General features: G+C 67.0%; 3 protein-coding genes across 7 annotated transcripts; all 3 read left to right on the top strand.

Moving 5' to 3' along the window:
* Nucleotides 1-249: 249 nt before the first annotated feature.
* Nucleotides 250-4666, top strand: CANT1 (calcium activated nucleotidase 1). Its single transcript, XM_065647916.1, is given in 7 exon segments — nucleotides 250-285; nucleotides 287-402; nucleotides 404-675; nucleotides 678-782; nucleotides 2323-2961; nucleotides 3219-3422; nucleotides 3876-4666. Coding segments are annotated over 7 exon segments (1743 nt in total). The 3' UTR covers nucleotides 4247-4666.
* A 2671-nt stretch (nucleotides 4667-7337) lies between these two features.
* Nucleotides 7338-15932, top strand: TIMP2 (TIMP metallopeptidase inhibitor 2). The gene is made up of 5 exons (XM_065648049.1): nucleotides 7338-7621; nucleotides 13311-13411; nucleotides 13494-13602; nucleotides 13943-14067; nucleotides 14441-15932. Exons 1-5 carry the CDS (start codon nucleotides 7495-7497, stop codon nucleotides 14639-14641), a joined length of 663 nt encoding a protein of 220 aa, XP_065504121.1. The 5' UTR covers nucleotides 7338-7494; the 3' UTR covers nucleotides 14642-15932.
* A 284-nt stretch (nucleotides 15933-16216) lies between these two features.
* Nucleotides 16217-25807, top strand: USP36 (ubiquitin specific peptidase 36). 5 transcript variants are annotated; one of them, XM_065647516.1, is made up of 20 exons: nucleotides 16217-16270; nucleotides 16631-16895; nucleotides 16969-17190; nucleotides 17953-18063; nucleotides 18350-18452; nucleotides 18774-18841; nucleotides 19099-19169; nucleotides 19579-19661; nucleotides 19999-20110; nucleotides 20397-20537; nucleotides 20841-20941; nucleotides 21239-21368; nucleotides 21611-22300; nucleotides 22912-23039; nucleotides 23589-24107; nucleotides 24272-24429; nucleotides 24800-24949; nucleotides 25031-25146; nucleotides 25226-25337; nucleotides 25404-25807. In XM_065647516.1, the coding sequence occupies exons 1-19, from the start codon at nucleotides 16268-16270 to the stop codon at nucleotides 25334-25336; spliced, it is 3282 nt and encodes a 1093-aa protein (XP_065503588.1). In that variant the 5' UTR covers nucleotides 16217-16267; the 3' UTR covers nucleotide 25337; nucleotides 25404-25807. The 5 variants fall into 5 exon arrangements, with proteins under 5 accessions (XP_065503588.1, XP_065503587.1, XP_065503589.1 ...); XM_065647515.1 differs by having other exon boundaries at nucleotides 19099-19187; XM_065647517.1 differs by lacking the exons at nucleotides 24800-24949; nucleotides 25404-25807 and having other exon boundaries at nucleotides 19099-19187; nucleotides 23589-24103; nucleotides 24972-25146; nucleotides 25226-25316.
* Nucleotides 25808-25830: the final 23 nt, after the last annotated feature.

The following is a 25830-nucleotide window of genomic DNA, read 5'->3' as shown; positions in this document are numbered from 1 at the left end:
GTTAACCATGTGTGCGCCCGGCGCTGCCGCCACCGGGCCCGCAGCCGCCCCGGCGTTGGCTGCGGGCAGGGGACGGGAGCAGCGTGACCCGGGGTAGGCGTGGGGGGCCGGGACCCCGGCGGCTGCAGCTGCGCTGCGGGACGGGACCGTGCCCCGCGCCGGGGGCGCCGCCGGCCGCTCCCCAGCCCCGCGGGCACCGGAGCCGGCCCAGCCCCGCGGCACGGGCCGCTTGCAGCCAGACACGGACGCATGTCCCGCTGCGCGGAGCAGGATCTGTCCCCGCACCCCGCGGGGTGGAGGCTCCACGGGGCGCGGCTGGGCCGGCGCTGGCGTGACTGGCGGAACGGCGGGCGGGAGCTCGCCCGTACAGGGGGCTGCGCCCGCCGGGCAGTGCCGGGTAGGCGGCTGGGCCCACCGGGGGCAGGGCCGCAGGAGACACGGCCCCGCAGGGCCGGCTCGGTCCCGCACCGCGACCCGCCGTCGCTGGGCTCCAACCGCCCGTGCGCGGTGGGGTCAGCTCCGGTCGGGCCGCGCCCGGGGGGGCCCGGCCCGGTTCGGGCGCGGAGCAGGCCCCGGGCGGACTGCAGCCCCCAGCAGTCCCCGCGGCGCGGCGGGCGGGCCGGCAGGGGCGGGGCGCGCGGGGGCTGCTGGGAGTTGTAGTTCCGCCGCGGCCGCGGGGTTTGGCCGCTGCCGGCTGCCGTGGCGGCGCGCGGGGCCTGCTGGGAGCTGTAGGCGGCGGCCGCGGCTGCGCGGGAGGCGGGCGGAGCTCGGGCGGCGCCGCGGTGAGCGGGGACACCGGGGCAGCGGGGCGGGGGGCGCCCTGGGCCGGGCGGGTCTGCAGGACGGGTGTCCCCGACGGGCTGGCGCGGGCGCACCGCGGGCCCCGAGCAGCCGGCGGGGGCGCGGGGGTCCCGCTCCCTCGGGGCCGTGCGCCGCCCTGCCGGCACTTCGCTCGGGGAAGGGGCTCGCGGGTCCCTAAGGACGCGCCTGGCGGAGCCGGGGGGTCCCGGGTTCATGCCCGGGGGTCCCGGTGACCGGGGGTCCCGGGGCCGCGCTCGGGGCGGGTGCCGGGTCCCCGCGGCGGGGCCGTTGCACCGAGTGGGTCGCCGGGGCCGTGCCGAGGGCGATGCTCTGGGACCGGCAGGACGGCGGGGAGCACCCTCCCTCCCTTCCTCCCTCCCCGCCGCAGCGGGGCCCCGGGACGAGCAGCCGCCCCCCCGGGCTGTCCCCGCCGCCCGCCCGGGGCTCGGCCCCCCACGCTCAATGCCGCCTCTGTTCTCGGCTCGGGCGGCTGAAAGGCACATTGAGGGCGGCGGGGAGCGCGGCCCGTGCCCAGCGCCAGCCCCGGCCCCACCGCGGCCGCTGACGGGCCCGCTGAGGACAGCCCTGGGTGGCAGCTGGGGACCCCCTGCCCTGCCCGGGCTGCACAGCACGGACTGAGGGCCGGTGGCACCGGGGCAGCTCCCAGTCCCGGGTGCTGCTCGTTCCCCGCACAGCCGGGAGCGCCCGTCTGCAGGAGCCTGGGGAGCTGCTGCGTCCCTTGTGCTGCCCGGGGCGGGTGGCAGGAGAGACTCCGTGGGCACCCTGTCCCTGCGGGTGGGCACAGCCTGGCGGGGCTGGAGGTCCCCACATGTGAGTCCTGCCCAGGGGAGATGCTGAGACGCAGGCAGGCCTGGCGGGGTGGGGGCTGCTGCAACTTTAGGGCTGGGCAGGTCGGGGTGTTTGTCCCTTGGACCTGGGTCCCTGCGCTTCCTGCTCAGGCGTTGGCATCCTGCTTGGGTGGAGCTGCCACGTGTCCCCTGGTGTCCCCGTCAGGACACACTCACGGCTCAGCAGTGGGGCCAGTTCCTGGGGGCTGTGGGAGCTAGGCCAGACCAACCCACTGCTCCAAGGCAGCAAGGGTCGTCCTCAATGCCAGAGGGGAACCCCCTTCCTCCTGGGGCTGTGTGGGGATGCAGCTCAGCAGGACACCCCAACACAGGTCTGGGGGCTTGCCCCAGGCTGGGCTGCCTCAACTCCCGGCCTGGGCTGCTGCGGAGCCTGGGGCAGGCAGAGGTGCTCAGCGGGTCATGCATGCAGCCAGCATGCAAGGGTTCGCTCTGGGCTGGGAATGCAGAATGGGGGTGAGAAGGGGCTGCAAATGGCTCCAGCAGCAAAGCAGCCCCCCTGGTGTGCTGGCTCTTCCCTGCGCGAGGCGGCAGCACCTTCTCCTGCTGCAGGACAGGGGATGGGGCCCCTCAGCTCTCCCGTGTGGCTGTCCCCGGAGCTCAGCACAGTGCCAGGCTCCAGCTCTCTGACCTGCTTCCTCCTCCTTCCCACCAGGTTCTCCTCGCCCCAGTCTGATGCCCGTCCCGCCTTGCCATGAGTCTATGAGCCCTCTCCGGATCAGCGTGGGTGGTCTGCCTGTCCTCGCGTCCATGACCAAGGGTGCTGACCCCCGCTTTCGACTCCGCTGGAAGGCCATCGTGCTATCATCGGCCTGCGTGGGGTTTGTGCTGCTGCTCTTCTGCCTGCACCGCTCCTCCCCACCACGGCACAGCCCACCCTATCCTCGCCACTGGCAGCTCGGCCTGCAGGCAGGGGACCGCTACAATGACACCTACCCGCTGTCCCCACCCCAGAGGAACCCCGAGGGTGTACGCTACCGCATCGGGGTCATTGCGGACCTGGACACGCAGTCCCGGGGCACTGAGGAGCACACCTGGTTCAGTTACCTGAAGAAGGGCTACCTGGTGCTGTCGGACAGCGGGGACAGCGTGACGGTGGAGTGGGACAAAGGCGAGAGCATGCTGCAGTCCCACCTGGCTGAGAAGGGCAGGGGCATGGAGCTTTCCGACCTGGTCGTCTTCAACGGGAAGCTGTACACTGTGGATGACCGGACAGGAGTGGTCTACCAGATTGAGGGCAACAAGGTGGTGCCCTGGGTGATCCTGCCGGACGGGGATGGCACAGTGGGGAAAGGTGAGCTCCCCCATCCTGCCCTACAGACGCAGAGCAGTGCAGCCTTTGGTTCTTTGTGGATCTCCGGGGTGGGGTGCATCTTTTTGGTGACCCCATAAGCCTGGCTGGGATGGGGACAGGTCCTGCCGGGGACCAGCTGGCTGCCTGGGGAGGGCTGTGCCCAGCGCTGGTCTTGCTGGTGTGGTGTTTGGAGGAGGGGGCTGGTCCGATGTCTCTGTGCTGGCTGAGCTGTGGCTCGTGCCGTCTCTCTGCTGCAGGCTTCAAGGCAGAGTGGCTGGCGGTGAAGGATGAGCACCTCTACGTGGGGGGACTGGGCAAGGAGTGGACCACGACGACGGGGGAGGTGGTGAACGAGAACCCCGAGTGGGTGAAGGTCATTGGCTACAAGGGTGACGTGGGCCATGAGAACTGGGTGGCGAACTACAATGCACTGCGGGCTGCGGCGGGGATCCGACCGCCAGGTACTGAGCGAGGCTCCCTCCTGCCCCCTGTGTCCCACACCCTCTGCGGCTCCAGGGCTGAGGGCTCCCTCTCCATAGATGCGGGAGCTGGTGTGAGATTTAAAGGGTGCTGGAGGCCAGAGACCTCCCCAGAGAGCTCTCCCTGTACTGGTGGAGAGGCCAGAGCCCACCTTGGCCATACCCCAGTCTGTGCCACGAGCAGCTGGAGGTGGCTCAGCCAGTGCTGTGCCTGGCAGCCAGGCCCTGGGCAGTGGGGGCCATGCCGAGGAACCCCTGCCCTGCTCCTGGAGGGATTGTGGGGGCTGAGGCATGGGCAGCAGGGCGGGAGGAGGCAGAAACGTTCACAGTGGTTGCTCATGCAGGGCTGCGGTGTCTTTTGGAGTGGAGAAGGGTCTCCGCAGCCTGGCGGGTGCCCGTTTGCCCTGTGCCATCAGCCACCGCTCCCTGCTGCAGGTTACCTTATCCACGAGTCGGCCGCCTGGAGCGACACCCTGCAGCGCTGGTTCTTCCTGCCACGCCGCGCCAGCCACGAGCGCTACAGTGAGCAGGCGGACGAGCGGCGAGGGACCAACCTGCTGCTCAGCTCCACCCAGGACTTTGGGGCCGTGACGGTGGGACGCGTGGGCGAGGTGGTCCCCACCCACGGCTTCTCCTCCTTCAAGTTCATCCCAGACACAGACGACCAGATCATCGTGGCGCTGAAATCAGAAGAGGACAACGGCAAGATTGCCAGCTACATCATGGCCTTCACGCTGGATGGGCGCTTCCTCCTGCCCGAGACCAGGATCGGGAGCGTGAAATATGAGGGCATTGAGTTTATTTAACCGACTTTGGCTCTGGACCAGGGAGGTGAGGGAGGCCAAAGGCGCTGGGCTGGGCCGGGGACGCCAGGCAGCGCTCCTGCTCTGTACTTGGCGCTGCTGGTAAAGCGTTGGCTCTGCTGCAGCAGGTGTGGTGCGAGTGCTTCGGCAGTGGCACCTGGTGGTAGGGGACTGTCACCACAGGGTGCTGCGCGCTGGTTCCCGGGGGACAGACGGCCAAGTTCCGGTGCGCTGGTTTCCTGGGTGGGCCCCGTGCTGCAGCCGTTAGCACCCAGCCCCTAATTGCGACAGAAACCGTCTGCGGTGAGTTGGTGGCTCTGGTGACAACAGGCCCCGGGTTTGCAGGCAAGGAGGGCCACGGCAGGATGTCACAGCCAGGGCAGGCGGGGGTCAGCTGTGACGGAGCCATGGGGGATTTCAACAGGCTCTTTCCCCAGAAGCTGCTTTTCCTTCCTTTTCCGTAAACTGGGTGAGGTGATGCCAGGGGTGTTGTGGGGTGCTGGGCACTGTTTTCTGGGGAAAGTCTCACATGGGAGGGGGCTGTGGCAGTGTCCTTCTGTCTCTGAGGGGGAAACAGCAGTTCCCACACCACAGGTAGCACTGTGGATGAGGCTTTTGGCAGCCTCAGGTGCTGGCAGCCAGGGCCAGGGCTGCTCCTGGTGCTGCTGTCGTGGCACGGTGGCTCTGTCCTGGGGCTGCGGGAGGCGACTGATGGGGCCGACAGCCGTGGCTGGGTGTAACGTGGTCACATCCCTGTGCCTGGCCCTGTGCTGTTCCCAGCCCGTGCCCCGAGGAGGCCTGTGGTTTGCTGGCTGCGTCTTCTCCAAGCCCTGGCTATGTGCAGCTCCAGCGCCGGAGGCGCATCCAGACGTGGAGCTGTCAGCTCCGGGAAGAGCCGGGTGCTGGCCTGCAGCCGCCGGGAGCTGGCGGGCGGCACGGCCGGTCCTGCTCTGAGTGCTGCTGTGCTTGGCGTGGGAGGGAGCGCCAGAAGCACCAGCTTGGCTTCCAGGGACCGGCAGCAGCTGGGAAGCATTCGCAGCAGACCCAGGCTTTGCTCGCCAGAGAGCGCTCCCCGAGCTCACTAGCAGTGTTGTGAAATTGCAGCAGCCTGCACACCCCTGGGAGGAACCTGCACCACTCTCAGGAGCCAAAAGTGCAAAACACGGGCATCTGCCCATGGGGTTCAGGGGTGTCCTTTGGCCTTGGACTCCCTGGGCCTGACCCAGTGCTGCCCCACTGTGGGCCAGTTCCTGCGGTGGCCAGGCTGTGGTTGGGTGGGAGAACCCAGAGTGGGAAGAACTGGTGGGGATGGGACCCTCCTGAGAGAGCTGCTGGGCTGGTCCTGTTCCCCCCGCCCCTGTTTACAGTGTCCAGCACCTCCGTGAGCCAAGTGAGGAGCGTGTGCGAGGCTGGACACGTGTTTTCGTTTAGCCCAGACAATGACTCAGGCCGGTGCTGGGCTGCAAGCGGATGCGCTCAGCTCTGCCCCAGGCACAGTGCTGTTTCCAGCACCGCTGGCATAGCCGGCTCTGGCCTGCGCACATGGCCTCTGGGGCACCCAGGGCACGTCCCCAGCCCACGCCAGGCGCCAGCTGGCCGTGGGCCATGTCAGCCACCCAGCCTTCGCCTGTGCTTCACTTGGCACAGCCTCTCCCGGCCTCACTTGGCCTCCTGGCCTGGGGCCAGCAGCTCTGCAGCACCTGTCTTGGCCCCAGGGCTGTCCCTGTCCGTGTCGCTGTCCCTGCTGTGTGGCTCTTCCTTGTCCCCTGGCCTCAGCCAGGTGGGGAGCTCTGCACCCCACTGGGAAGTGGAGTCTCCTCATACTGTGTCCCCCTGAACCCCAAGAGACCACCCCATCGGCTGCACTACCTGCGCCCCTCCTCATGCAGGCAGGACTGCAGGGCCTGGGTGGCGGCAGCGCGTGTGGGCAGCAGGACTGTCAGCCCCTGCCCTGCCACAAACAGGACTGGTACTGCATCCCTGGGTGGCCAGCCCTTCTGCCCTGCGGTGCCCACGGAACAGCACTGGGTGTGCGGCAGCAGCTGGCGCTATGGGCAGCCAGGCCGGCAGGACCCTGGCAATTGCTGCCAAAGCATCTGCAAACCGTGTGCCCTGCAGTGGAGTCGGGGACCTGGAGGCCCATCTCCAGGTTTCAGCCAACATCCCACAGCATGAAGGCGATCACCTCCGACAGGTTTCCTGCAGGCTCACGCAGGGCTTGGACCAGGTTCACCTGCCCACGTTTCTGCTGTTTCTCTTATCCTAAAGGGCAGGTAGCTCTGACACCTCCCTCAAACGTGACAGGGATGCTCTGTGGCAGGAGGCTGGCTCAGGAGCAGGTTTTGTGGCCATGGTGCTGGCTGTTCCTGCCAATGTGTGCCTGTGGTGCCCAGCTCAGCTGTGCTCAGAAGCCGTATCCATACCCAGCGGCAGAGCCGGGCTCCCTGCCCGCTTTGTAGGGATGATGGCACCGCTGGAGACTTGGAGCTTGTTCGTGCATCTGGCTGGGCACAGGTGTGCGGATAAGGAGAGATGAGCAGTGTCCTGGCACCCTCCGCAATGATGCAGCCAGGACAGGGACAAGGTGGAATTTGCAGAGGTGCTCCAGGGCAACTGGCTGCAGGCTGGGGGCAGAAGGACGGGGTCTGTGGGCACAGGAGCACCGGGCGAGTGCAGCTATCGGCGGGTTGTGCCACGGGCACGGCGCAGGGAGCAGCCGCGGGGCACAGGCGGCGGGATGAGCTGAGCGGAGCTGGAGGAGCCGGCAGAGAGGAAATGCCTGGGTACAGACACAGTCGCAGCCCTCCCTGCAGTTCGCGGCTCCGCTGGGCGCAGGCCGGGTGCCAGCGCTGCGAGCGGGGGCCGCGCCCGCCCCCGCCGCCTCCGCTCCCGCTGCCCGGCCCCGACGGTCGAACGGGTGGCGGGTCCCGGGGCCGCGGGCGGGGGCCGGGCCGGGGGGGGAGCGCGGAGCCGCATCCTGCGGAGGGGCGGGCGCAGCCGGGCTGGCCCCGCGCCACGCGGAGGAGGAGCCGCCAATCCCCGGAGCACGTTAAAAAGCGAGGCCGAGCGGCAGCGGGGAAGGAGGAAAACAGCTCCATAGAAGGCAGCGGAGCGGCGGCCGCAGCAGCGCCCGCAACGCCGCGCAGGGGCCGCGGCTGCCGGAGCCAAACTTTCCGGCGGCGGCTCGGCCCGGCCCGGCGGTGGCTGCGGCTTCGTGGGCCGGGTCGCTGAGCCTGCAGCCCCGCCGCAAGATGCCCGCCGCGCTGCCCAGCCTGCTGGCCTGGCTGGCGGTGCTGCTGCTCGGCAGGGCCCGCCCGGCCGACGCCTGCAGCTGCTCGCCCATCCACCCGCAACAGGCCTTCTGCAACGCGGACGTAGGTGAGCGCCGCCCGCCGCCCCCGCGCTTTGTCCCCGCGGGGCCCCGGCAGCAGCCCCCGAGCCCCGGCCCGGCCCGCGCCAACTTCCCGGCGGGGGAAGGGGCGGAAAGTTGGCGCGGAGCGGCCGCGCTGGGCAGGGGGCGGGCAGGGAGCGGGCAGAGCCGCCCCGGTCCCCAGCACCTGCCCGCAGCCCCAGCGGGTGCGGGCCCGGCGCCCCGGCCGGCCCGGGGGTGTGTCGGCGGCAGCAGATGCGCGGCCGGGCGCGGTCTGTCCGTCCGCCCGGGGTGTGCCCGTCCCTCCCCGCGCGTCTCGCCGTCTCGGGGGGACCCTCGCGGCCGTGCTCGGCATCGCTCCCCCGGGCGGTGTGCGGGCCGCCGGGGCTGGGCCGGGCCGGGCTCCTCGGCGCAGCCCCGGTGACACGGGGAGTCGCGGCGTCTCCCGCTCCCGCTGCACCGCGGGGTACGTGGCAGCGCGGGGCTGCCAGGGCCCTCCGAGCGCGGCCGCCCCTCGCTCGGCAGCGGCCCGGAGCGGAGCCAGCCCCCGGCCCGGGAGAGGCGGCCGCGGCTGGGTCACCTCCCGTCTGCTCCTTATTGCCAGGCATTTCCTCTCCCCCATCCCACTTTGTTCGGCTTGGATGCAGCTGAAAGGGAGGGCTTGGCAGCGCCGGCATCTGGATTCCTCTTTCTATGAATAATGCCCTTATTAAATTTTAGCGTATTAGACAAACAGACCAACCCCAGTTCCTGACGCTCTCCTTTGCAGGGCTGTTCCCAGGCTCAGCTGGAGAGGTAACATTCCCAAATACTGAGGAAGCCCCAGCCTCTGGATGGCCCTGCCCCATTCTCTGCTCCGGAGCCAGGATGCTCCTGATGGATTCCCAGGCTCCCCTCGCCCCTTCCAGACTCCACTTGTGGCATTTCTCCTCCGCTGGGGCAACACCCGCAGCATCTGGCTGCTGCCCCATGTGCCCTGGCTCTGCCTGGCCTTGCTGCTTGGCACGTTGTGCCACGAAGCATGTTGGAGACAGGGCAGTTTCTAGGCAAAATGGAGCACTGAATTTTTGGAGCTGCTGCTAGAGCCGGTGCCTCTGGACTGTGGCATCCCACGTGCCTGCTCCGGGAGCGGGGCTGCAGCTTCCCGTCACGCTCTGGTCGGGCTCAGCTTTCCGGGGCGCTCGTGACTCACTGCCTGTCGCGGGGTGCTGGCTCAGCCATGACTCAGCTGCTGAGTCACCGTCTGTCTCGGCTGTCTCAGCTGTCCCCCGGGAGGGCACAGCGTGCCTGGGCAGTGCTCGCCTGTGGCTCAGGCCACCCCGCTGCCCTCGGCAGGTGTCTGTCCTGCGGGCGCCCGCAGCCCATCCAGCTGCGGCAGCTGCCTCCCAGGCGGTGCCGCCCACAGCCCTGGCACCTCCCGGCTCCCAGCCCAAGTGCCCCGTGTGGCTCATCTGGATCGGTCTTGCCTTGCGTGACCCCAGCAAAGACAGTGCTGGGCTTGGGGGAGCAGGGTTCATCCCCAGCCTCGTCTTTCCACACAACACAGATCTGTTCCTACAGCCTGTGATCCCTGCCCTGCTTGTTGCTTCTCCTCTTCCCCCTGGATGCTCCCTGGAGCTTGGAGGCTCCTTGTCCGGCTCCCTCCCTGCTGGCACACGGAGGCCAGGGAGAGCCTGGGGCACCGGCTGCTGCCGGGATGTTCACCAGCTGCTGCGGACAGAGCAGCCCGTGTCCCGGGGCTGCAGCAGGAGCCCCAGGCTCTGCATGGTGGGGGGTGAGGGCTGAGGGAGGTGATGCTCAGCCCGTCTGGGCATGGCCCCTAGCCTCACGTAGCAGTGCAGGCTCCCGGAGGGGTCAACAGGGCGGTGGAAAGCGGGGGCTCGGTGTGCCACCCGGGACAGGGGAGAGATTGGCTGTGTCCCCTGGCAGCATCGCACTGACCTCAGTTGTCGCAGTGCTTGGTTCCTTGGGATGGGGCGCAGGGAGTGTGGGGGTGGATGACGGGGGTGCTGGCCAGGACCAGCAAAGGAGAAGGTTTGGGGAACAAGGTGGGGACAGTCCCTGTGGAGGCGGCTGGGGGAGCGTGGCCCTGCGCGAGGAGGGGGAGCCACCGGTCCCCGCTGTCGCCCCGCTGAGCTGTGGCGGTCGGAGCCCTTCCCGTGGGCTGACTGCCGCGCTGCCGCTGATTGGGCCCCGTCCCGTTCCCGTCAGCGGCCGGGATGACGCAGGCGGCCATGGCAGCCCCAACTGCGGCTCCCGTGCAGGCCGGCAGGCGAGCGGGGCCTGGTGCCTCCTGCCTCCCCATGGCGCTGCCCTGCACCGGGGCAGCCCCCATGGCCCCCGCCACTTCCCCCTGGGGCTGCCATGCTCAGCTCCGCATCCTCCAGCCTCTGTGTCCCCAAAACCACCCTGCTGCGGTGCCAGGGAGGAGGTGCCTCGGCTGCCGGGTGCGGGCAGGCTGCAGGGGGCTGGTTGCTGCCTGTGTGCCGGGCAGCGCTGGGACTGAGCCCCCCGGGGTGCTTTGCCAGGTCTCCGTCTCTGCTGGCCTCAGCCGGGGCTGGAGTGACCCCAGGGCTGTCCCCGTGCAGGGACAGGCAGCGCTGGCACTGGCAGCCGGCCCCTGTGCCCAGCCAGCTGCCAGCGCCCTGGAGAAGGGACCTTTGTTCCCCGGACATCCAGCCCGGCAGCGGCCCCATGTTCTGTTGGTGCCGGCGCTTCCCAGGCAGGGCCTGTCCCCAAGGGCTTCAGGTTCCTTGCTGCGTGGTGGCCACAGCTGGCAGCCCTGGGGACCAGCACAGGGGTTGTCACCGCTGGGGCTCCCACCCTGCCAGGAGGGAGTGGCCCCACAGTGCATCTTCTTGCCATGGTTTGTCTTGCCTGGGGAAGGAGCATTTCCAGCATTGCCCCGGTCAGACTTGGTCACCCCGTGCTGGCGGTGCGCTGTGCCGCACACTCAGGGAGCCAGGAGAGCCTCGGCTTAGCTTCACGCAGGGTCTGGGCTCCCGTGGCTGGTGGTTGTCCAGGCCAGTGGCAGGAGGGGTGGGTGACGCAGCCGACGGGGGCGTTGGCGTTTGGGGAGGTCCAAGTGCTGGTCTCTGAGCACCCGGGCTTTCCTCCGTCCCTCTGCCTCTCGGTCCCGGGGATCTCAGCCGTGCTGTCCTCCGGGCTCACCGTCCCGGCCGCGCCGGTTCCTGGCTGGCGTGGAGCAGCTTGGCTGCGCTGCTGGGGTCTTGGCGGGGAAAGCGCAGCACAGCCGTCCCCTCCACAAAGCCGCACTGTTCAGAACAAATCCGCCTAGAATTGGGCTGCATTTTTGTCAAGTGATTCATCAGCACGTGAATGGAAAAGGCTGGAGCCCACTGAACCAGTAACCGTTCCCCGCGCCTGGAGCCACGGCGCCGCGGGCGGTGCACGGCTCTCCAGCGCGGTTGCGCCCGAGTTCCGCCGCAGATGCGTGTGGAGCAATGAAGGGCCTGGCACGGGGAGAACGCAGCAGCTGCTGGGTTGGGAAAGGGCGGCCCGTGCCTGCGGTGACCTGGGCGCGCTGCTGGCAGAGCAGGGGGTGCAGGCGCTGGCAGTGGGCAGGGACTGAGCCGGCACTTGCCAAGCAGAGCTCCGGGGCAGGGGCTGCGCCGAGGGGCTTGCCCTGCTGCAGGCAAGGGTGCCGGGGCTGCCTGCCTGGCCGCGATGCTGCTGTGCTGCCAGCATGCCCAGCCCTGCCCCAAGGGAGGGAGCACGGCTGGGAAAACCCTCAGTGCAGCCCCGGGACCGGCGGGAAAGCTGGTGCAGCCCTAGTACTGGCAGATGTTGTGTCTGCCCCGCACGCTGTGAGTGCCCACATTAGCGGGACCGGCTGTTTTGGAGAGGCTTTTCCCCTGCTCATGCTGGTGGCTGTGCTCTCCTTTCCTGAGTACACCCAGCTGGCCCGTACCGGTGCCCACATGGGGCCATGTCCCCCGACCTTCAGCTGAAATAGCTGATCCAAGTGCCCCTGTGCCCTGTGGTATTTATAGCGTGGTCAGATTCCCTCTACCTGCCGTGCCAGGCGAAGGAAGGCAAGTGTGTCTGTGCCAGGCAGGCAGGCGGCGCCCAGCTGTTCCCACTCAGCACCTTTCGGTGGGGCACACGAGCCGTGTCCCCAGCTTGTCTGGCGCTTGCCCTCCTGCCGCTCTGGCCAAAGTGCAACTCCCCGTTCCCTGCCCTGTGGCACGTGGAGCGGGGCTGGCGGGGCAGTGGGTGCCCCGAGGGCTGGGGAGCTGTGGTGGCGGCTCTGCAGAGCGGGGAGCCCCGCGAGCCCCTGCCCTGCAGCCAGGCCCCCTCCCCAGCTCAGCCCCGCTGCCATGGAGCTGAGCAGGAGCTGCAGCTTTGGGGCTGCTGCTGTGCCTTCGGTGTCCCTGGTGCTGCCTGGGGCGGGCTGGGAGCTCCTGTTGGCGGCGGAGGGAGCCAGGCAGGCCGGGCAGCCGCAGGTCTTGGCACAGGGACCCTGCACGCCTGAGCAGCTGCGACCTGCCCAGCGTGGCACCGAACCAGCCGCCGTGTCCCAAGCTGGTGAGTAAGGGTGAGCTGCCTGCCTGCCCTGCAGGTCACTGCCACGTGCCGAGCGCTCACATGCCGGTTTGTGTGTCCCTGGGCTGTGCCGGCAGCGTGACCTCAGGGACCCGAGCACAGCAGAGCTGTCGCTGTGTCACTGTCCCAGGGCTGCATGGTGACACGGCCTCACCAGCCCTGGGACACCCGACCTTGCACAGGGCCATGTGGAGCTCTGAGGGCCGTTGCCTTTGGCTGGGCTGCTTGGGGCTGATTCCCCTGCCCCGGCTGGGCTGTTTCCCCTGCCCTGGCTCTCTGCATCCCCGGGTTATTTTTGCAGCAGTGAGGGCAGGAAGCGGCACCCGCAGCGCCTGGAGGACGCGGTTTCTGCGCCTGTGCGGCTGAGGCTCCGTGCGGCAGTTGGGGACGCCTCCGTGGTGGGATGGGGACCCCATGTTCCATCTGAGGAGCATGAAGGCAGCCTGGTCCCAGGACCCCTCTCCCCAGCATGGGGTGCAGAGGGGCTGGCAGGGTCTGGGTGGTGCTGGGAGCCACGGCAGGAGCTGCCTGTGTTGGCCATGGCAAGTGGCTGGGATGGGGACGTGGCTCCGTCTCCCTCTGCACCCAGAGGTGACCCTCCAAACAGCTCCCTCTGCCCCTTGCTACTCCCGCCCTGCCAGGGCCTGCGGGGATTTGGCTGGGTCCCTCCTCAGAGACCAGTTTAATTAATGACAGTGCAACAAATACTGTGCTGCTCCCAGGAAGCTGCTGGCGAGTTCTAGCTGTCCCACTGCCATGCAGGTGACGGGCACAAGCCCGGACAGGGCCAGCCTGTGCCCGCGGGCCTGCCAGGGGCTGGGCAGGGACGGAGCCAGCGCTGGCCAAGGGTGATGGGTCCAGTGTGGGCTGGCGATGGGGGGACCGGGTAGCCCTGGGCTGACCTTCCCGTGTCACCCGCTGTGAGGGTGCTGCTGCAGCGCTGCTAGTCCCCGTCCTACGTGTGCCAGAGCCCTGTCCCTTTGGGAATAGCGTGTGACAGCCAGCTCTGCAGGCAGCAGCCCTGTGGGACGGGGACACCGAGCAGGACCGTTCTGCAGGGCAGGACTGCGGGTGCTGGCAGCTCCTCCTGTCCCCCGCCACCCTGCTGACCTCGACACCTCTCCGTTGCAGTGATCCGAGCAAAGGCCGTCTCTGCGAAAGAGGTGGATTCGGGGAACGACATATATGGGAACCCGATCAAACGAATCCAGTATGAAATCAAGCAGATCAAGGTAACAGGACATATGGGGCAGGACACTGGGGGGGACGGGGCAGCCTCTGCAGCAGCTGTTCACTCCTGCTCCTTCTCCCCAGATGTTTAAGGGCCCTGACCAGGACATCGAGTTCATCTACACAGCCCCGTCCACCGCCGTGTGCGGCCGGCTGCTGGACACCGGCGGGAAGAAGGAGTATCTCATCGCAGGTGGGTGCCACGGGGGAGGGCTCTGGGGGACGGCGCTGGCCGGGCTGGCCCTGCAGCCTCGCACGCTCATCAAGATGCCCGTGACGCGCATGCGCTCCCCAGGCACAGGGCACCCCCTACTCCCACCCCCAGCCCTCGGTGGCCCCCCGGCGGTGTCCTGGCTGTGGTTGGCAGCCCTGGGCTGTGGCAGGGGCAGCTGGGGCTCCCTGGGGACAGTGCACAGCGGGAGGGGATGGACTGCAGCGGCCCCCAGCCCCCCAGGCCAGGCTGAGCCCCAGGCACCCCGAGTCACCGCTGGGTCCCAGGGACCTTCTGAGTGGTCTGTGTGGCCTCTCTCCAGGCAAGTCAGAGGGCAACGGCAAGATGCACATCACACTCTGCGACTTGGTCTCCACCTGGGACTCACTGAGCCCAACCCAGAAGAAGAGCCTAAACCAGCGGTACCAGATGGGCTGCGAGTGCAAGGTGAGCAGCCGGGCTGTGTCCTGCTCCCCGCAGGCTGGGGGGCTGCACCCCGAGGCAGGTGTGGGCTCTGCAGGGAGATGCTCTTCCCCGTCCTTCAAGGGTGACGCTGTGCAGGGGCACAGCACATGGCCGGGGATACGGGACAGGCGGCCAAGCCTCCAGCTCTCTCCAGCTGGGAACCAAGGCCAGCCCTGGGACCTGCACCCAGGGGTTCCCCCAGCATTGCGGTCACGTCCCCACCGTGCCCCACAGGGATGGGGCAGCTTGGCATTCCTGCTCCAGGGCTGGACCACCAGCCCCAGCCACCCTGTGCTGCCCCCTCCTGCCCCGGCGTCCCCTCGGGGTGGCGGGTAATGGTCTCTGTTGTGCACAGATCTCGCGCTGCCTCTCCATCCCCTGCTTCGTCTCCTCCTCGGACGAGTGTCTCTGGACAGACTGGGCGATGGAGAAGAACAACGTGGATGGGCGGCAGGCAAAGCACTACGCCTGCATCAAGAGGAGCGATGGCTCGTGCGCCTGGTACCGTGGCATGGCCCCCCCCAAGCAAGAGTTTCTCGACATCGAGGACCCCTAAGCCAAACGAGCGCATTCCAGTAGCCAGTAGAAAAAAAACCTGCGAGATGTTAGACTGGTCCACGCTGATATCAATTCCTGGAGACAGCATGAAAATCAGCTCGGCCGCAGGGGTCCCCGGACTGCGGCACCTGGCACGCGCGGGCAGGGCCGGGGTCCCGCTGTGTCACAGGTGTCCCAGGGCTGAGCGGGGGGCGGGGGCCCCCCCTGCCGGGGCCGCGTCCCTGCCTGGCCACGCTGTGAAGGAATCAAACCCTCGCGAGAGGCGGGAGCTGCCCTGTCTGTGTAGCAGGTCTACCAGTGCCCCCGGCGCGGGGGAGCCGCCCCGGCAGCTCTCACCAGACAGCGCTTCCCCGCAGTGTCCCCGGTTCCCTCCAGCACCGGGGACCCCGCTGTCCCCCTCCTCACCCACCTCCCGTCCCATGCAGGCCGGCTACAGCCCTCCAGGCAGGGGCCCCAGTGGCTTTACTATGGAGCATGGCCCCCGCCTCTGTGCCGGGGGCTTCGGGCCCTTCATGGGGCTGGACGGCTCCTGTGCAGCCACCCTGTCCCGAAAAGCTGAAGAGGCCTGTGAGTTGGGCTGGGGTGATGCCCCCGCGCGCACCCGGCGCTGCTGACCCGCTCTCCACGTGCTCCTTGCCCCATGGGGCTGCAGAGGTGACATGGGGCTCAGCGCCTTCCCCAGCACCGCGGCGGGGTCCATTCGCAGTGCGACCTCCTGCACGGGGGGGCTGCTGCCAGACCCTTCTGCAGCCGCTGCGGGGGGCTCGGCCTGCGCGGGCAGGCGGCAGCTCCGGCAGCGCGGGTGCGGGGGGCTCATCCTCCCCCGTGCCGCTCGGGGCTGGGCCGTGGCCCGCGGTCGCGGTCCCTCTGCGGCGGGACGGAGCCCGGCCCCCGGCCGCGGGAGCCGCGTCCCCTGCGGCGAGCCGTCCCGGCCCCGCTGTCTCTGAGCCATTGCCCGCCGCAGCGGTGCCACGTGTGCCGCGGGCTGCCCGGCCGTGACACCGGCGCCGCCGCAGCGTGGGGAGCCTGCGGGGAGCGACCCGCAGCTCCGGGGGTGTTTTCATGCTGTGCGTCCCTGTGAGGTTTGAGATGTCGTACTGGACCAGTCTGGGCAATTTCAACATATTAAAGAGAAAAATTAAAAAGAAAGAAAAAGAAAAAAAAACCCCCAACCTCTACTCAGTCCCATATACGACTCCCGTTCGCTTTCTGTATGGTTGTATCATATGTGCCATTTACTCCTGTCTCTGCTGGTAGTCTATTGAGTTTAATATTTCCACTTGTTTTGCCACCGGCTGCGTGGTCCTGTGCTGTGCTTTCTGTCTCCTCGCCGGGCGCTGGCGCCGCCCCGGGGCCGCGCGGGGGTCCCGCCGGTGCCGCCGCCGCCCGGGCCGGAGCGGGAGGGGCAACGGGGCGGGGCCGGAAGCTGCCGGGGCCGCGCGCGTGCGCGAGATGACGTCACGGGCGAGCCCCGCCCCGGCGGGGGGAGGAGTCAGCGGGCCGAGCGCGAGCGGCCGCAGGGCGGGGCTTAAGGAGGACGCGCGGCGGAGTCAGCGGTGCTGGAGGGCGAGCGGCCGGCGCGGCCTTAACGCGGTGACACGTGCGCAGGCTGGCGGAGGCCCGGATGGTGAGTGCTGCCGGGATGTACCGGGATGTACCGGGAGCGGGGGACGGGACGGACCGGGACCTGCGCTCAGGTCCGCGCTGCCCTCCCCTGCCGCGTCCGCGGCTCCGGCCGTCAGGCGCGCGCGCCGGGGCGCCAGTACCGGGCGGGCCGCACGTGGCGGGCCGGGGCAGCGCGGCGGCGCTCAAGGTCGCGGGCGGCGGCGGGCGGGACCCGCCGGGGACCCCGGGGTGCGCGGCGGCGGGGCCGGGCCCGCGGCGAGCCCCGGCTGCGGCCCGATGCCACCGCAGCGCGCAGCCCCACACCGGCAGCGGAGCGGCGCGGTCCGATCTCCCCGCTCAACCGGCCGCCTCCCGCCCGCAGCCGGGGCCGCCGGGCCCCGCCATGGCGGTCACAGCGAAGCTGAAGGATCTGCTGAATGTGCGGCGGGACGAGGCCGGGGAGCTGGGCCGGCTGCTGACCGCCTCGGCCAAGAAGGTGCTGCTGCAGAAGATCGAGTTCGAGCCCGCCAGCCGCGGCTTCTCCGGCCAGCTGGAGCTGCTGCGGGACAAGTACCTGCTGCTCAACCCCCGCTCCGAGCCCGCCGAGCACGCCCGCGGCGCTGAGGAGGGACAGCCGGGCAAGCAGGGTGGGTGCAGAGGGCCGGGGGGGCTGTCCCTGCGCTGCGCAGCCCCGCGGCTCACCCGCTTCTCTCCCCGCAGGCAGCGACCGTGCCCCGGGGGGCCACGGGCACGGCGTCCCTGCACCCCAGAAGGTGCTGTTCCCTGCAGAGCATCTTGCCATGAAGTGGCAGCGTGTCCACCGCATCGGCGCCGGGCTGCTCAACTTGGGAAACACCTGTTTCCTCAATGCCACCCTGCAGTGCCTCACGTACACGCCACCACTCGCCAACTACCTGCTGTCCAAGGAGCACGGCCGCACCTGTGAGTGGGGAGGGGGAGCGCCCGCCTGTCCCGCGGCCGTGCTCAGCACCCTGCGCACGGCTCTGGCGAGGGCTGTGCGGCTGCCGGGATGTGCCTTCTGTGCTCTCTCCTGCCCGTTTTTCTGTCGAGAGGACATTCCTGCATACAGGAGCATCCACTTTTCCTGGCCATAGCAGTGTTCCTGAGCTCTGCATCCTGTGTCTAGGAGGCTTTTGCTGTGCTGGGTGCAGCCAGGACTAAACTGTGTCTGCTGGGATCTGCTGGCTCCCGGGGCTGAGCTGGGGGTCGCAAACAGCCCCTGCCTGTGGGTACTGTGTTGGGGCAGGGCACAAGGCTGCGTACAGGCAGCAGGTACTGTTCACGGGTGACTTTGAAGGGGAATCTGGTGGGCTCCACTCTGAGCTGTTACCAAGAGGAGCACGTGAGGCTCACGGTCCTGTCTGTAGGGCTCTGGTGGGATCTGCCCCTCAGGGCTGACCTGTGGGTTCCTCCAGCAAGTCCCTGTGCCCTGTTTTCCATCCACGTGGCTGCTGTGTCATCTGGGGAGTTGCAGTGGCTGGTGCTGTGACTTGGGCTGCACCCGCCGGGTGGTGTGTGCTGGTCTCTGTGACCCCGGGATGCCCCAGAGTTCTGCCATAGCACAGAGCTCGTAGGAAAACTGAGCATGGCTGAGCCGTGTTGGACCAGAGATTCCCTGCCCCCTGTACTGCCTCTATCTCTCCTGGGTTTGTCCCCAACGTCCTGTCTTCTCTCCCACTCCAGGTCACCAAAGCGGCTTCTGCATGATGTGCGTCATGCAGAACCACGTCACGCAGGCGTTTGCGAACAGCGGCAATGCAATAAAGCCTGTGTCCTTCGTCCGAAACCTCAAGAGTAAGGATGGCTGCCCTCTCCCCTCCCATAACTGTGCAGGAGGACAGAGACTATCGCAGGAGCAGAATCTTTGAGATCAGGGCAGGTCTTGGCAGAGGCTCTTCTGAGACGACTCGCTGAGCCTGCCAGGGACTTCATGGGCCATGCAGGGCTTCTCCCGTGGCCAGCATGAGTCTGACGTCTGGTTTGGGCTGAGGGAGCTCAAACCCTGGCATCCCCCAGGGAGTGTGGGGGGACCTGCATCTGTTGCAGCGCGTGCTGCAGCTGATCCCTCCCTCTCCTGCAGGGATTGCCGCGCACATCCACTTCGGCAGGCAGGAGGATGCACACGAGTTCCTCCGTTTCACCATCGATGCCATGCAGAAGGCCTGCCTGCACGACCATACCAAGTACGTGTGGCCTCTTATGGCCAGTTGCTGGTCCCCTGTGCCCATGAGACGGGACTGTGGGGTGAACGTGTCCCCCAGGCTGGACTCTTGGAGGGAGGTGCTGACTCCAGGGTCTGGGGTGGATGGCGCAGCTCTCTGCCCCTCCGTGACACAGCTCTGGGCTGCTGTCTGCCTTCTCCTGACTCTTCCACCCCAGCACAGCTGCGGTTCTGTCCCCAAATCCTGTGACTGGGGTGGGTTTGGATGCTGAGGACACAGCGGTGGCTGGTGGGGGTGGCTGTTGGGGCAGGGCGGTGTGTGATCCGGTGCTGCTGTCTCTAGGTCGGATCGCCAGACCCAAGCCACTACCCTGATCCACCAGATCTTCGGCGGTTACCTGCAGTCCCGCGGTGAGTGCTGGCTGCCAGGGCTGGGCTGGTGCCTCTCAGGGCTGCTGTTTCCCTGAGGGCCTTGCAGTAACTTGCCAGCTGTCGAGCAACACTTGCTGTCCCAGCACGCAGCAGAATTGCCAGGCTGAGAATGCTGGTGCTGCCATCCCAGAGCCCAAACCCGGAGAGGGGGAACACGGCAGCTGCCTGCGCGGTGCTGGGGTGGCGGCGGGTGCTGTGTTTATCCCAAGGTGTGCTCACTGCTCTTTCTCTTGCAGTAAAGTGCTCGGTGTGCAAAGGCGTCTCGGACACCTTTGACCCCTGTCTGGACGTGGCTCTGGAGATCACGGTACTGAGGCAGGATTGGGTGGGTAGGAGCTCTGCTCTGTAGGGGATGTTCCTGCAGCTGCACCGTTACTGCTCCTGAGGGTGTGAAACTGCCAGTGTCAGGCATGGTGCAGGCAAGAGGGAAGCAGCTTCTGTTGTTGCGCTGCCTCCTCTGTCTGACAGAGCAGAGCCCATCGCCTGAACATGAACCGCAACTCCTCTGTTGATGCTCCGTGGTGCTGGGGGCAGTGCAGCCGTCCCTCACGGCATGCTGGCCAACACCTGGCTGGAGGGCGGGCTCAGGGGTTCAGTGCAGTCTGTGGCCCCATGCTCATGCTTTGTGTAATCTCTGGGGGCCAGCGTCGTGGCAGGGAGCTGGGCTGTTGTGCATACAGGCCACTCATGCCCTGACCTCTCCTCTGTCCTTGCAGCAAGCTGCAAACATAGTGCGGGCGCTGGAGCTGTTCGTGCGGCCAGACCTGCTGGGCGGAGCAAACGCCTACATGTGTGCCAGGTGAGTGTGCGGGGCTGGGGCGGGATGGGGCTGCGGGTGTGCTGGTGGGAAGCAGTAGGAAAGCCTGCTGCAGTACGGAAGGGCTTCTCTACCTGCTCCACCACTAAACCATGAGATACGTGGCTGTGAAGCCTGCAATGAAGCTTGTGATTCCTCAGCTCCTCATCTCCCTCCTGTTGTGATGGGGACCTGAGCCAGCAGACCTGGCCATGAGTAGGTGCCCTGGAGCGGTACCTGCTCTCAGCAGGGTCATTTCTGTGGGCTTTGCCACTTGGCCAGGGCTGGCAAGCACCTGGGTGGTGGAACAGCGTGAATAGCTCGAGCCCTTCCTGTGCAGATGCAAGAAGAAAGTGTCGGCAACCAAATGCTTCACTATCCACCGAGCCCCCAATGTTCTCACGCTTGCTCTGAAGCGTTTTGCCGGCTTCACTGGAGGCAAGATCACAAAGGTGAGTGCTCGGCAATCCAGAGCGGGGCTGTCCCCTGTCCCGAGGCCCTGCTGCCCAGAGCAGGGTGGTGGGTGGTCCTGTGCGCAGTGCGAGCTCTACCGCAGTCCTGCAGCCCTTCCCCAGCTGTGCGATGCGGTGGGAGTTTGGCTCATCCCGGCATCTTCCTCACCGTGAGCTCTGCCTGGGGAGAGCGGGTGCCCCCTCCCTCGCGAGACGGGACTCGTAGAGCAGCTGAGCTGCTCTTGCCATCTGCTGTGCAGGCTCCTGAGACATCCTCTCTCTGCAGGACGTGGGCTACCCCGAGCTCCTGAACATCCGCCCGTACATGTCCCAGACCAGCGGGGATCCGGTCATGTACGGGCTCTACGCAGTGCTGGTGCACTCGGGGTTCAGCAGCCACGCAGGACACTACTACTGCTACGTCAAGGTGAGCCCAGGGCGTGCTCTTGGCACGCTCTCTGTGCTGGGGGCTGGCGGGTGCTTGAGGGTCCGTGTACTGCGCAGACAGGAGGGTGCTCAGCAGACTCGCGTGGTGTGAAGCGCTGCGGGGTACGGGCTGTGCTCTGCCGCAGGAAGCGTGGAGTTCTGCTCTCACGGAGTCCTCTCGCCTGCCCGGGGCCGCCTAGGGGTTTTGGGGAGCGGAGCTCTGCCGACAGGCGCTGTTCCTGCTGCTCCTCAGGCCAGGAGGGTCCCTGGACACAGCCTGACCCCGTTCTCTCTCCTTCCATAGGCCAGCAACGGGCAGTGGTACCAAATGAATGACAATGTGGTCCGCCCCAGTAATGTCAAGGTGGTCCTTAACCAGCAGGCGTATGTGCTGTTCTATGTCAGGTGAGTGTGCCCTGTGTCCCCAGCCCCTCTGCCCCTGCTCAGAGTGTGGGACAGGGCTGGAGGCATGTGCCTGGGTGTGGGAAGGAGTTTGGCCCAGGTAGCCCCAGTGCCCACATGCATGTGCTGGCTCGGGCGAGGGTGGCAGGGAGAGCTCCAGCCCCTTGTCATGGTTTTGCTGCCGATGAAGAGCTCCTCACCCCCTCAGAGCTTCTGCCTCTTGGTTCTTGTGAGCATCTCTGAGAGTGTTCCAGTCTCAGACACTGGCAGTTAACGCGTGTGCTTCTCTGCCTTCTGCAGGATCCCCAGCCCCCGGAAGAGCTCGGAGGGGCCTGTTGCCAAAGCTGACTCTGGCCGCATCAGCGGCATCCCTGGCCATGTCAAGAATGCTGTCACCAATAGGCCCCTGGCTTCACCGGTGACGGGCCAGGTGAGTCCCAAAGGCGGCTCTGGGCCAGAGCTCCTGGGGGCTGCTGCCCCTCTGCCCGCTCTCCAGGGCGCAGGGAGGCAGGTGCGCTGCTCCCAAGGGCAGGTGTGAGGGAGGACGACTTGCCCGAAGGATCCTGCTGAGCCAAGGGCTCCTGCGTGGGCCTGGCAAGGGGCAGTATCGCTCTGTGTGCTCAGCTCCTTGAGTTCTCTCCTTGCTGAACTTGTCTCTTTCTCTTTGTCTAGACACCAGACACGCTACCAAGAAAGAAGCTGCCGGGACCAGAAGTGGTCGGAGTCCCTGTGGCCCGCAGCACGTTTGGGACAGGACCGAAGCTGCCGAATGGAACCACTCTGCCCAAGCTGCCCTCTGGGTCACTATCACCCCAGCTGGCCCCGAATGCCACCCACGTGGCCACAGCGTTTCCTGGTGATGCTGCCCAGAGGCCCAAGAAGCCGCTCTCCTCACAGCTGTCACCTGCACCCAGAGCGGTTCCAGGATTTTGCAGCCCCAGTAACACCAGTGGGGCCAAAGCGCAGCTTCCCCAGAAGCGCTGCTGGGAGCCCAGGCCCCTGCCTGCCTCCCCCAGGCTGCCAGAGCCCATCCCCGGCCAGGAGCCGTGGGGCAGCGGGGAGAACACCAGGACACCGGGAAGGGACCCTGGCGGCAGTGCTGCTGCCAGCGCGGTGCTCGGCACAGCAAGGAAGCTGCCCAAAGTGTCTCGGAAGACCAAGGGTGGAACCAGCAGCTCCTCTGCCTCTGAGGAGACAGACCGTGGCACTGACTCCCGTGCTGGCTCTGGCACCGAGCCGGCTGCCCCTGAAGGCGTCAAGCTGGCAAAGCTGAAATCCTTCCCATTGGCCAGCGCTGCGCCGCAGCCCAGCAGCACCGTGTCACCGCCACTGACCAAGAAGCTGGCACTGTCCCACAAAAAGGTGAGTCTGAACTTCTGCCCAGAGACTTCAGTAGGTGCCTTGTGCCTCCTGAGCCGGGGCTGGTGTTGGGGGAGTGTAGGGCTGATGCTGGTACCTCGCTAAGCCGGAGGCGGGTGGGGAGAGCCCCTCAGCCCCAGGGCTCTGCCCTCCCTCTGGGGGTGCGGGGCCAGGCCCCGCTGTTGTTCCCATCCCTGGGAGAGGCTGGAGAAGTGGCTGCTGCCTTCTTGCTCAGGACAGAGGGGTGGCTGCACCAGTCCCTGGAGTGGGGCAGCCTCACCAGCTTGCTCGGGGCAGCGTGTCCCTGGGACGATGGGAGCTGGTGACACCGAGCTGGAGGCTGCAGAGCCGCCTCCTCCCCAGGCAGCGGCTGGACCAGCCTTCTGGACGGTGTGCTGGGGGTTCTGTACTTTACATTTCTTTCCTTCCTTTTTTCCGTTCTGCTTCTAATGGAAAACACTTCTGATTCTTCTTCTACCACCTCACTTCCCTCCCTCTGTCTGTGTGTTTTCCCCTCCCCTTTCTCTGGGCTCCCCTTTTTGTTTTCCTCTCTTGGCTCACAGAAATCTCTTTTATTTAGACCACCAAGTTTTTATTTATGTCAATAACTGCAGGGCAGCACCCTAGGGAAGGAGAGCAGAAGTGACCACTGTGCACAACCTCACCCCAAACTTGCTGGCCAGCCCTGCCCCACAGACACCACCCGCCCCAACTCCACTCCAGGGCATTTTGGCAAGTCAAGGTAAGTGGTGCCAGTTGCTCCTGGGCTCCTGCGTGGCAGCAAGGCCAGTAGCAGCCCTGGGGAACTCTCTCACGTGGCAGCTGCTCAGGGGCTGGTTTCGGCCACCAGATCTCTTGTTCTGGGCTGGCAGGGCTTGCTCCAGATCCTGGATTTGGGGTGGTGTCTCTGCCTGTTGGCACAGGGTGGGGGGAGCTTTGCAGGCTCTGACCAAGAACTAGTGTCCTGTGGGACCAGGAGGCACCAGCCTGGTCTAGATCTTGCTCTGGGTGTCCCTTTTAACCTTCACCATCAGCGTGTGCTGCAGCGACGCTCACTTGTTGCTAATCCCCCGGGACAGCGTGTGCCCTGCATGTGGCTGGTGCTGGGCAGCTGCAGGGTCACTGTCAGCACTTGCAGCTGCTGCTCTGAGCAGGGTCTGATTTTGATTTTGTGGCTGAGATGGTCACAGTTGGGTGCTGTGCTTGTGCACCTCAGGGTGGGGAGGAAGAGAGGGGCTCCCACTCCTGACCCGGCCTTCAGTTTATGTCAGCCTCTTTTCCTGTTCTTCAGGTTGTCCTCATCTGTTCTCCCTCTGCCCAAACCTGAGAAGCTGGCCTTCAGCTTCATGCTCGACTCAGCCCCTCAGCTCCCAGCCTGCTCCCCCACCAACGGTTCCCCTGCCCCCGCTTTGCACCATCTTTCTCCCAGCAGCGGAGAGAAGGGGCCCGGGCAGGTCAGCCCTGGCTCCTGCAAAAAGGAGCATCAAAAACAGCGGCGTGGGGCGGAGGGCAGCCCTCATGTTCCAGCTGGGAAGGGCAAGGATGGAGCCTCCAGCCCCCCCCGGAAGAAGAAACACTTCACTCAGGGGGGCTTGGTGTCCCCTGCGGGGAAGGTGGTGGCAGATGAGGGTCCCAGCGGTGACCAGGAGGCACCAGGCTGCTGGGACATGGAGAGCACACCCAGGCTGCAGGGGTCAGAGCCTGGTGTTTACCTGGATGTGGGGCCCATCTCCCACCATAAGAAAAAGAAGAGGAGGAGGAGGATGGAGGAAGTGGAAGAGCGCTGCTCTGGAACACTGTCCTCAGGCAGGTGAGGGGTTTGGGGGCACACAAGAGCCCCGTTTTCCACTCTACCCTGGGCTGTGGTTGGGTTCCTCTTGTCTTTCTGCGGGTGGGACGAGCCTTGCCTGGGCAGTTTGGACTCTTCATGCTCTGGTCTGGGCAGAGCGGGCTGAGCCCTGCTGCCTTCCCCAGCTCAAGGAGGGCTGAGCCGGAGCCTGGGAGCCCAGAGGAGCGGCGGAGCCTGGAGGCTGGGGCTGGAGAGAGGCACCACCGCAAGCGCAAGCGCTGGGAGAGCCTCGGCAGCCCAGCCTCGAAGCGGCTGGCTACCAACACACACACCGACACCGCAGGTATGACCGTGTGCCGGTGCCCTGCCTGGGGACAGCTGCCTGCTCCTCTGCCCGCGAGCCCCTCGGAGCACTGGTGGCCAGTCCCCACAGCTGCCTGATGGTGCCCCCGTCCTCGGGTGACCTACCCGGTGGTACCGGGGGGAGGGTGTCCTCCTCTCCATGCTCGTGAGGATGGGCCCCTCCAGGGGTGAAAGTTTCCCCTCAGTTCCTCCTGCCCAGGACAGGCCCCATGCTGCCCAAACACCCTGTGCCATCAGGATGTTGTTAGTCCTGACAGTGTCTCCTGGGGCGAGATCTGCCTTGGAGACAGAGCAACATGGGAGCTCCCTCTGCTCCCTTCGCCCTGTCCTCACCCCTCCTGTTCCCATAGCGGCAGCTGGAGCCGGGTTTGGGCACCGTGCAGCTGCCCCGAGCCCTGAGCCTGGCTGTGGGGCCGGCACAGCTCCTGGGAACCAGGGGGAGCCCAGTGTGGTGGAGGAGCTGCTCCGGAACTCCCTGGACAAGGCTTATGGCAAACAAGGTAAACCCTGCTCACCTGGTAGGGAGCAGCCCTGCTGTACCCTGCACTGCCAGGGCTCCTGCTGACCACGCTGCTCCGCAGTGCTGACCTGGGAGGGGAAGAGCTCGTCCGTCAGCCAGGACGCCGTGCGGGACGCAGTGTGGGCCCGCAGCGAGACTGTCCTCGACGAGTGGGACCAGGAGTTTGACAGAGGGAAGGTGGGTGCTGGCCATGGCCTGGGCTGGGGGGACACAGGACTCTGTGCTCTGACCCCAGGAGCCCTCCTGCCCCTCACAGGTCAAGAAGATCAAAAAAAGGAAGCGTGAGCGGGGGAGACGCATCAACCCCTTCCAGCAGCTGCAGAACCAACGCAACCTCTGGTCGGCCAGCCTGAGCCACTGGCTCTGAGGTGAGTGAGCCCCTGGGGCGGGGGGGTGGCTGCCTGCGGGGTGCTAACACCCCCCTTTCCTCCCAGCCGCAGCCCCGCGTCCCCCGGCCACCGAATGGAGAACAGACTGGAGGGGAACGCTGTCCAGGAGCTGCTGGCGGGTCCTGCTGCGGAGGGAGGGGACACCGATCCCGCATGCCTGTGCTCCCGAGAGCTGCTGTCCCCGCGGGCCCTGGGACCCTCCGGCTGCGGCGGAACCTGCTCTGGGCTCCTCGCCAGCTCCTCTGTGCCTCTGCCTGGGGCTGCAGCAGCCCCTCAACCCTCAGCCTGGAGCTCAAGGCTCGGGGGGGCTCCTGGAAAGTGCCTGCGGATCGTCGCAGCCCCTCCCGCGGCTGCCCGGCCAGGACTGGCCTCGCGAGCCGCAGCGGAGCCGTTGTCCCCCGGGCCCCGCGCTGGGCGCGGAAGCGGCGGGTCCCGCGGGGCCGGGGCCGCCGGGAATAAACCAACCCCTGGG

The sequence above is a fragment of the Caloenas nicobarica genome, chromosome 18 (genome assembly GCF_036013445.1).
Source record: "Caloenas nicobarica isolate bCalNic1 chromosome 18, bCalNic1.hap1, whole genome shotgun sequence".
Classification (NCBI taxonomy): domain Eukaryota; kingdom Metazoa; phylum Chordata; class Aves; order Columbiformes; family Columbidae; genus Caloenas; species Caloenas nicobarica.
Note: the sequence above shows the minus strand (reverse complement) of the source record. Positions and strands in the feature narration are given on the sequence as shown.

What these genes read in the sequence shown, in the direction of transcription:
- TIMP2 (XM_065648049.1), top strand. Translation starts at nt 7,495, where the DNA reads ATGCCCGCCGCGCTGCCCAGCCTGCTGGCCTGGCTGGCGGTGCTGCTG. An exon ending in ATGAAATCAAGCAGATCAAG is followed by an intron (nt 13,412 to 13,493) that starts GTAACAGGACAT and finishes CCTTCTCCCCAG; the next exon opens with ATGTTTAAGGGCCCTGACCA. An exon ending in GAAGGAGTATCTCATCGCAG is followed by an intron (nt 13,603 to 13,942) that starts GTGGGTGCCACG and finishes GCCTCTCTCCAG; the next exon opens with GCAAGTCAGAGGGCAACGGC.
- USP36 (XM_065647515.1), top strand. An exon ending in CGGTTACCTGCAGTCCCGCG is followed by an intron (nt 18,842 to 19,098) that starts GTGAGTGCTGGC and finishes TTTCTCTTGCAG; the next exon opens with TAAAGTGCTCGGTGTGCAAA. An exon ending in GGAACACTGTCCTCAGGCAG is followed by an intron (nt 24,108 to 24,271) that starts GTGAGGGGTTTG and finishes TGCCTTCCCCAG; the next exon opens with CTCAAGGAGGGCTGAGCCGG.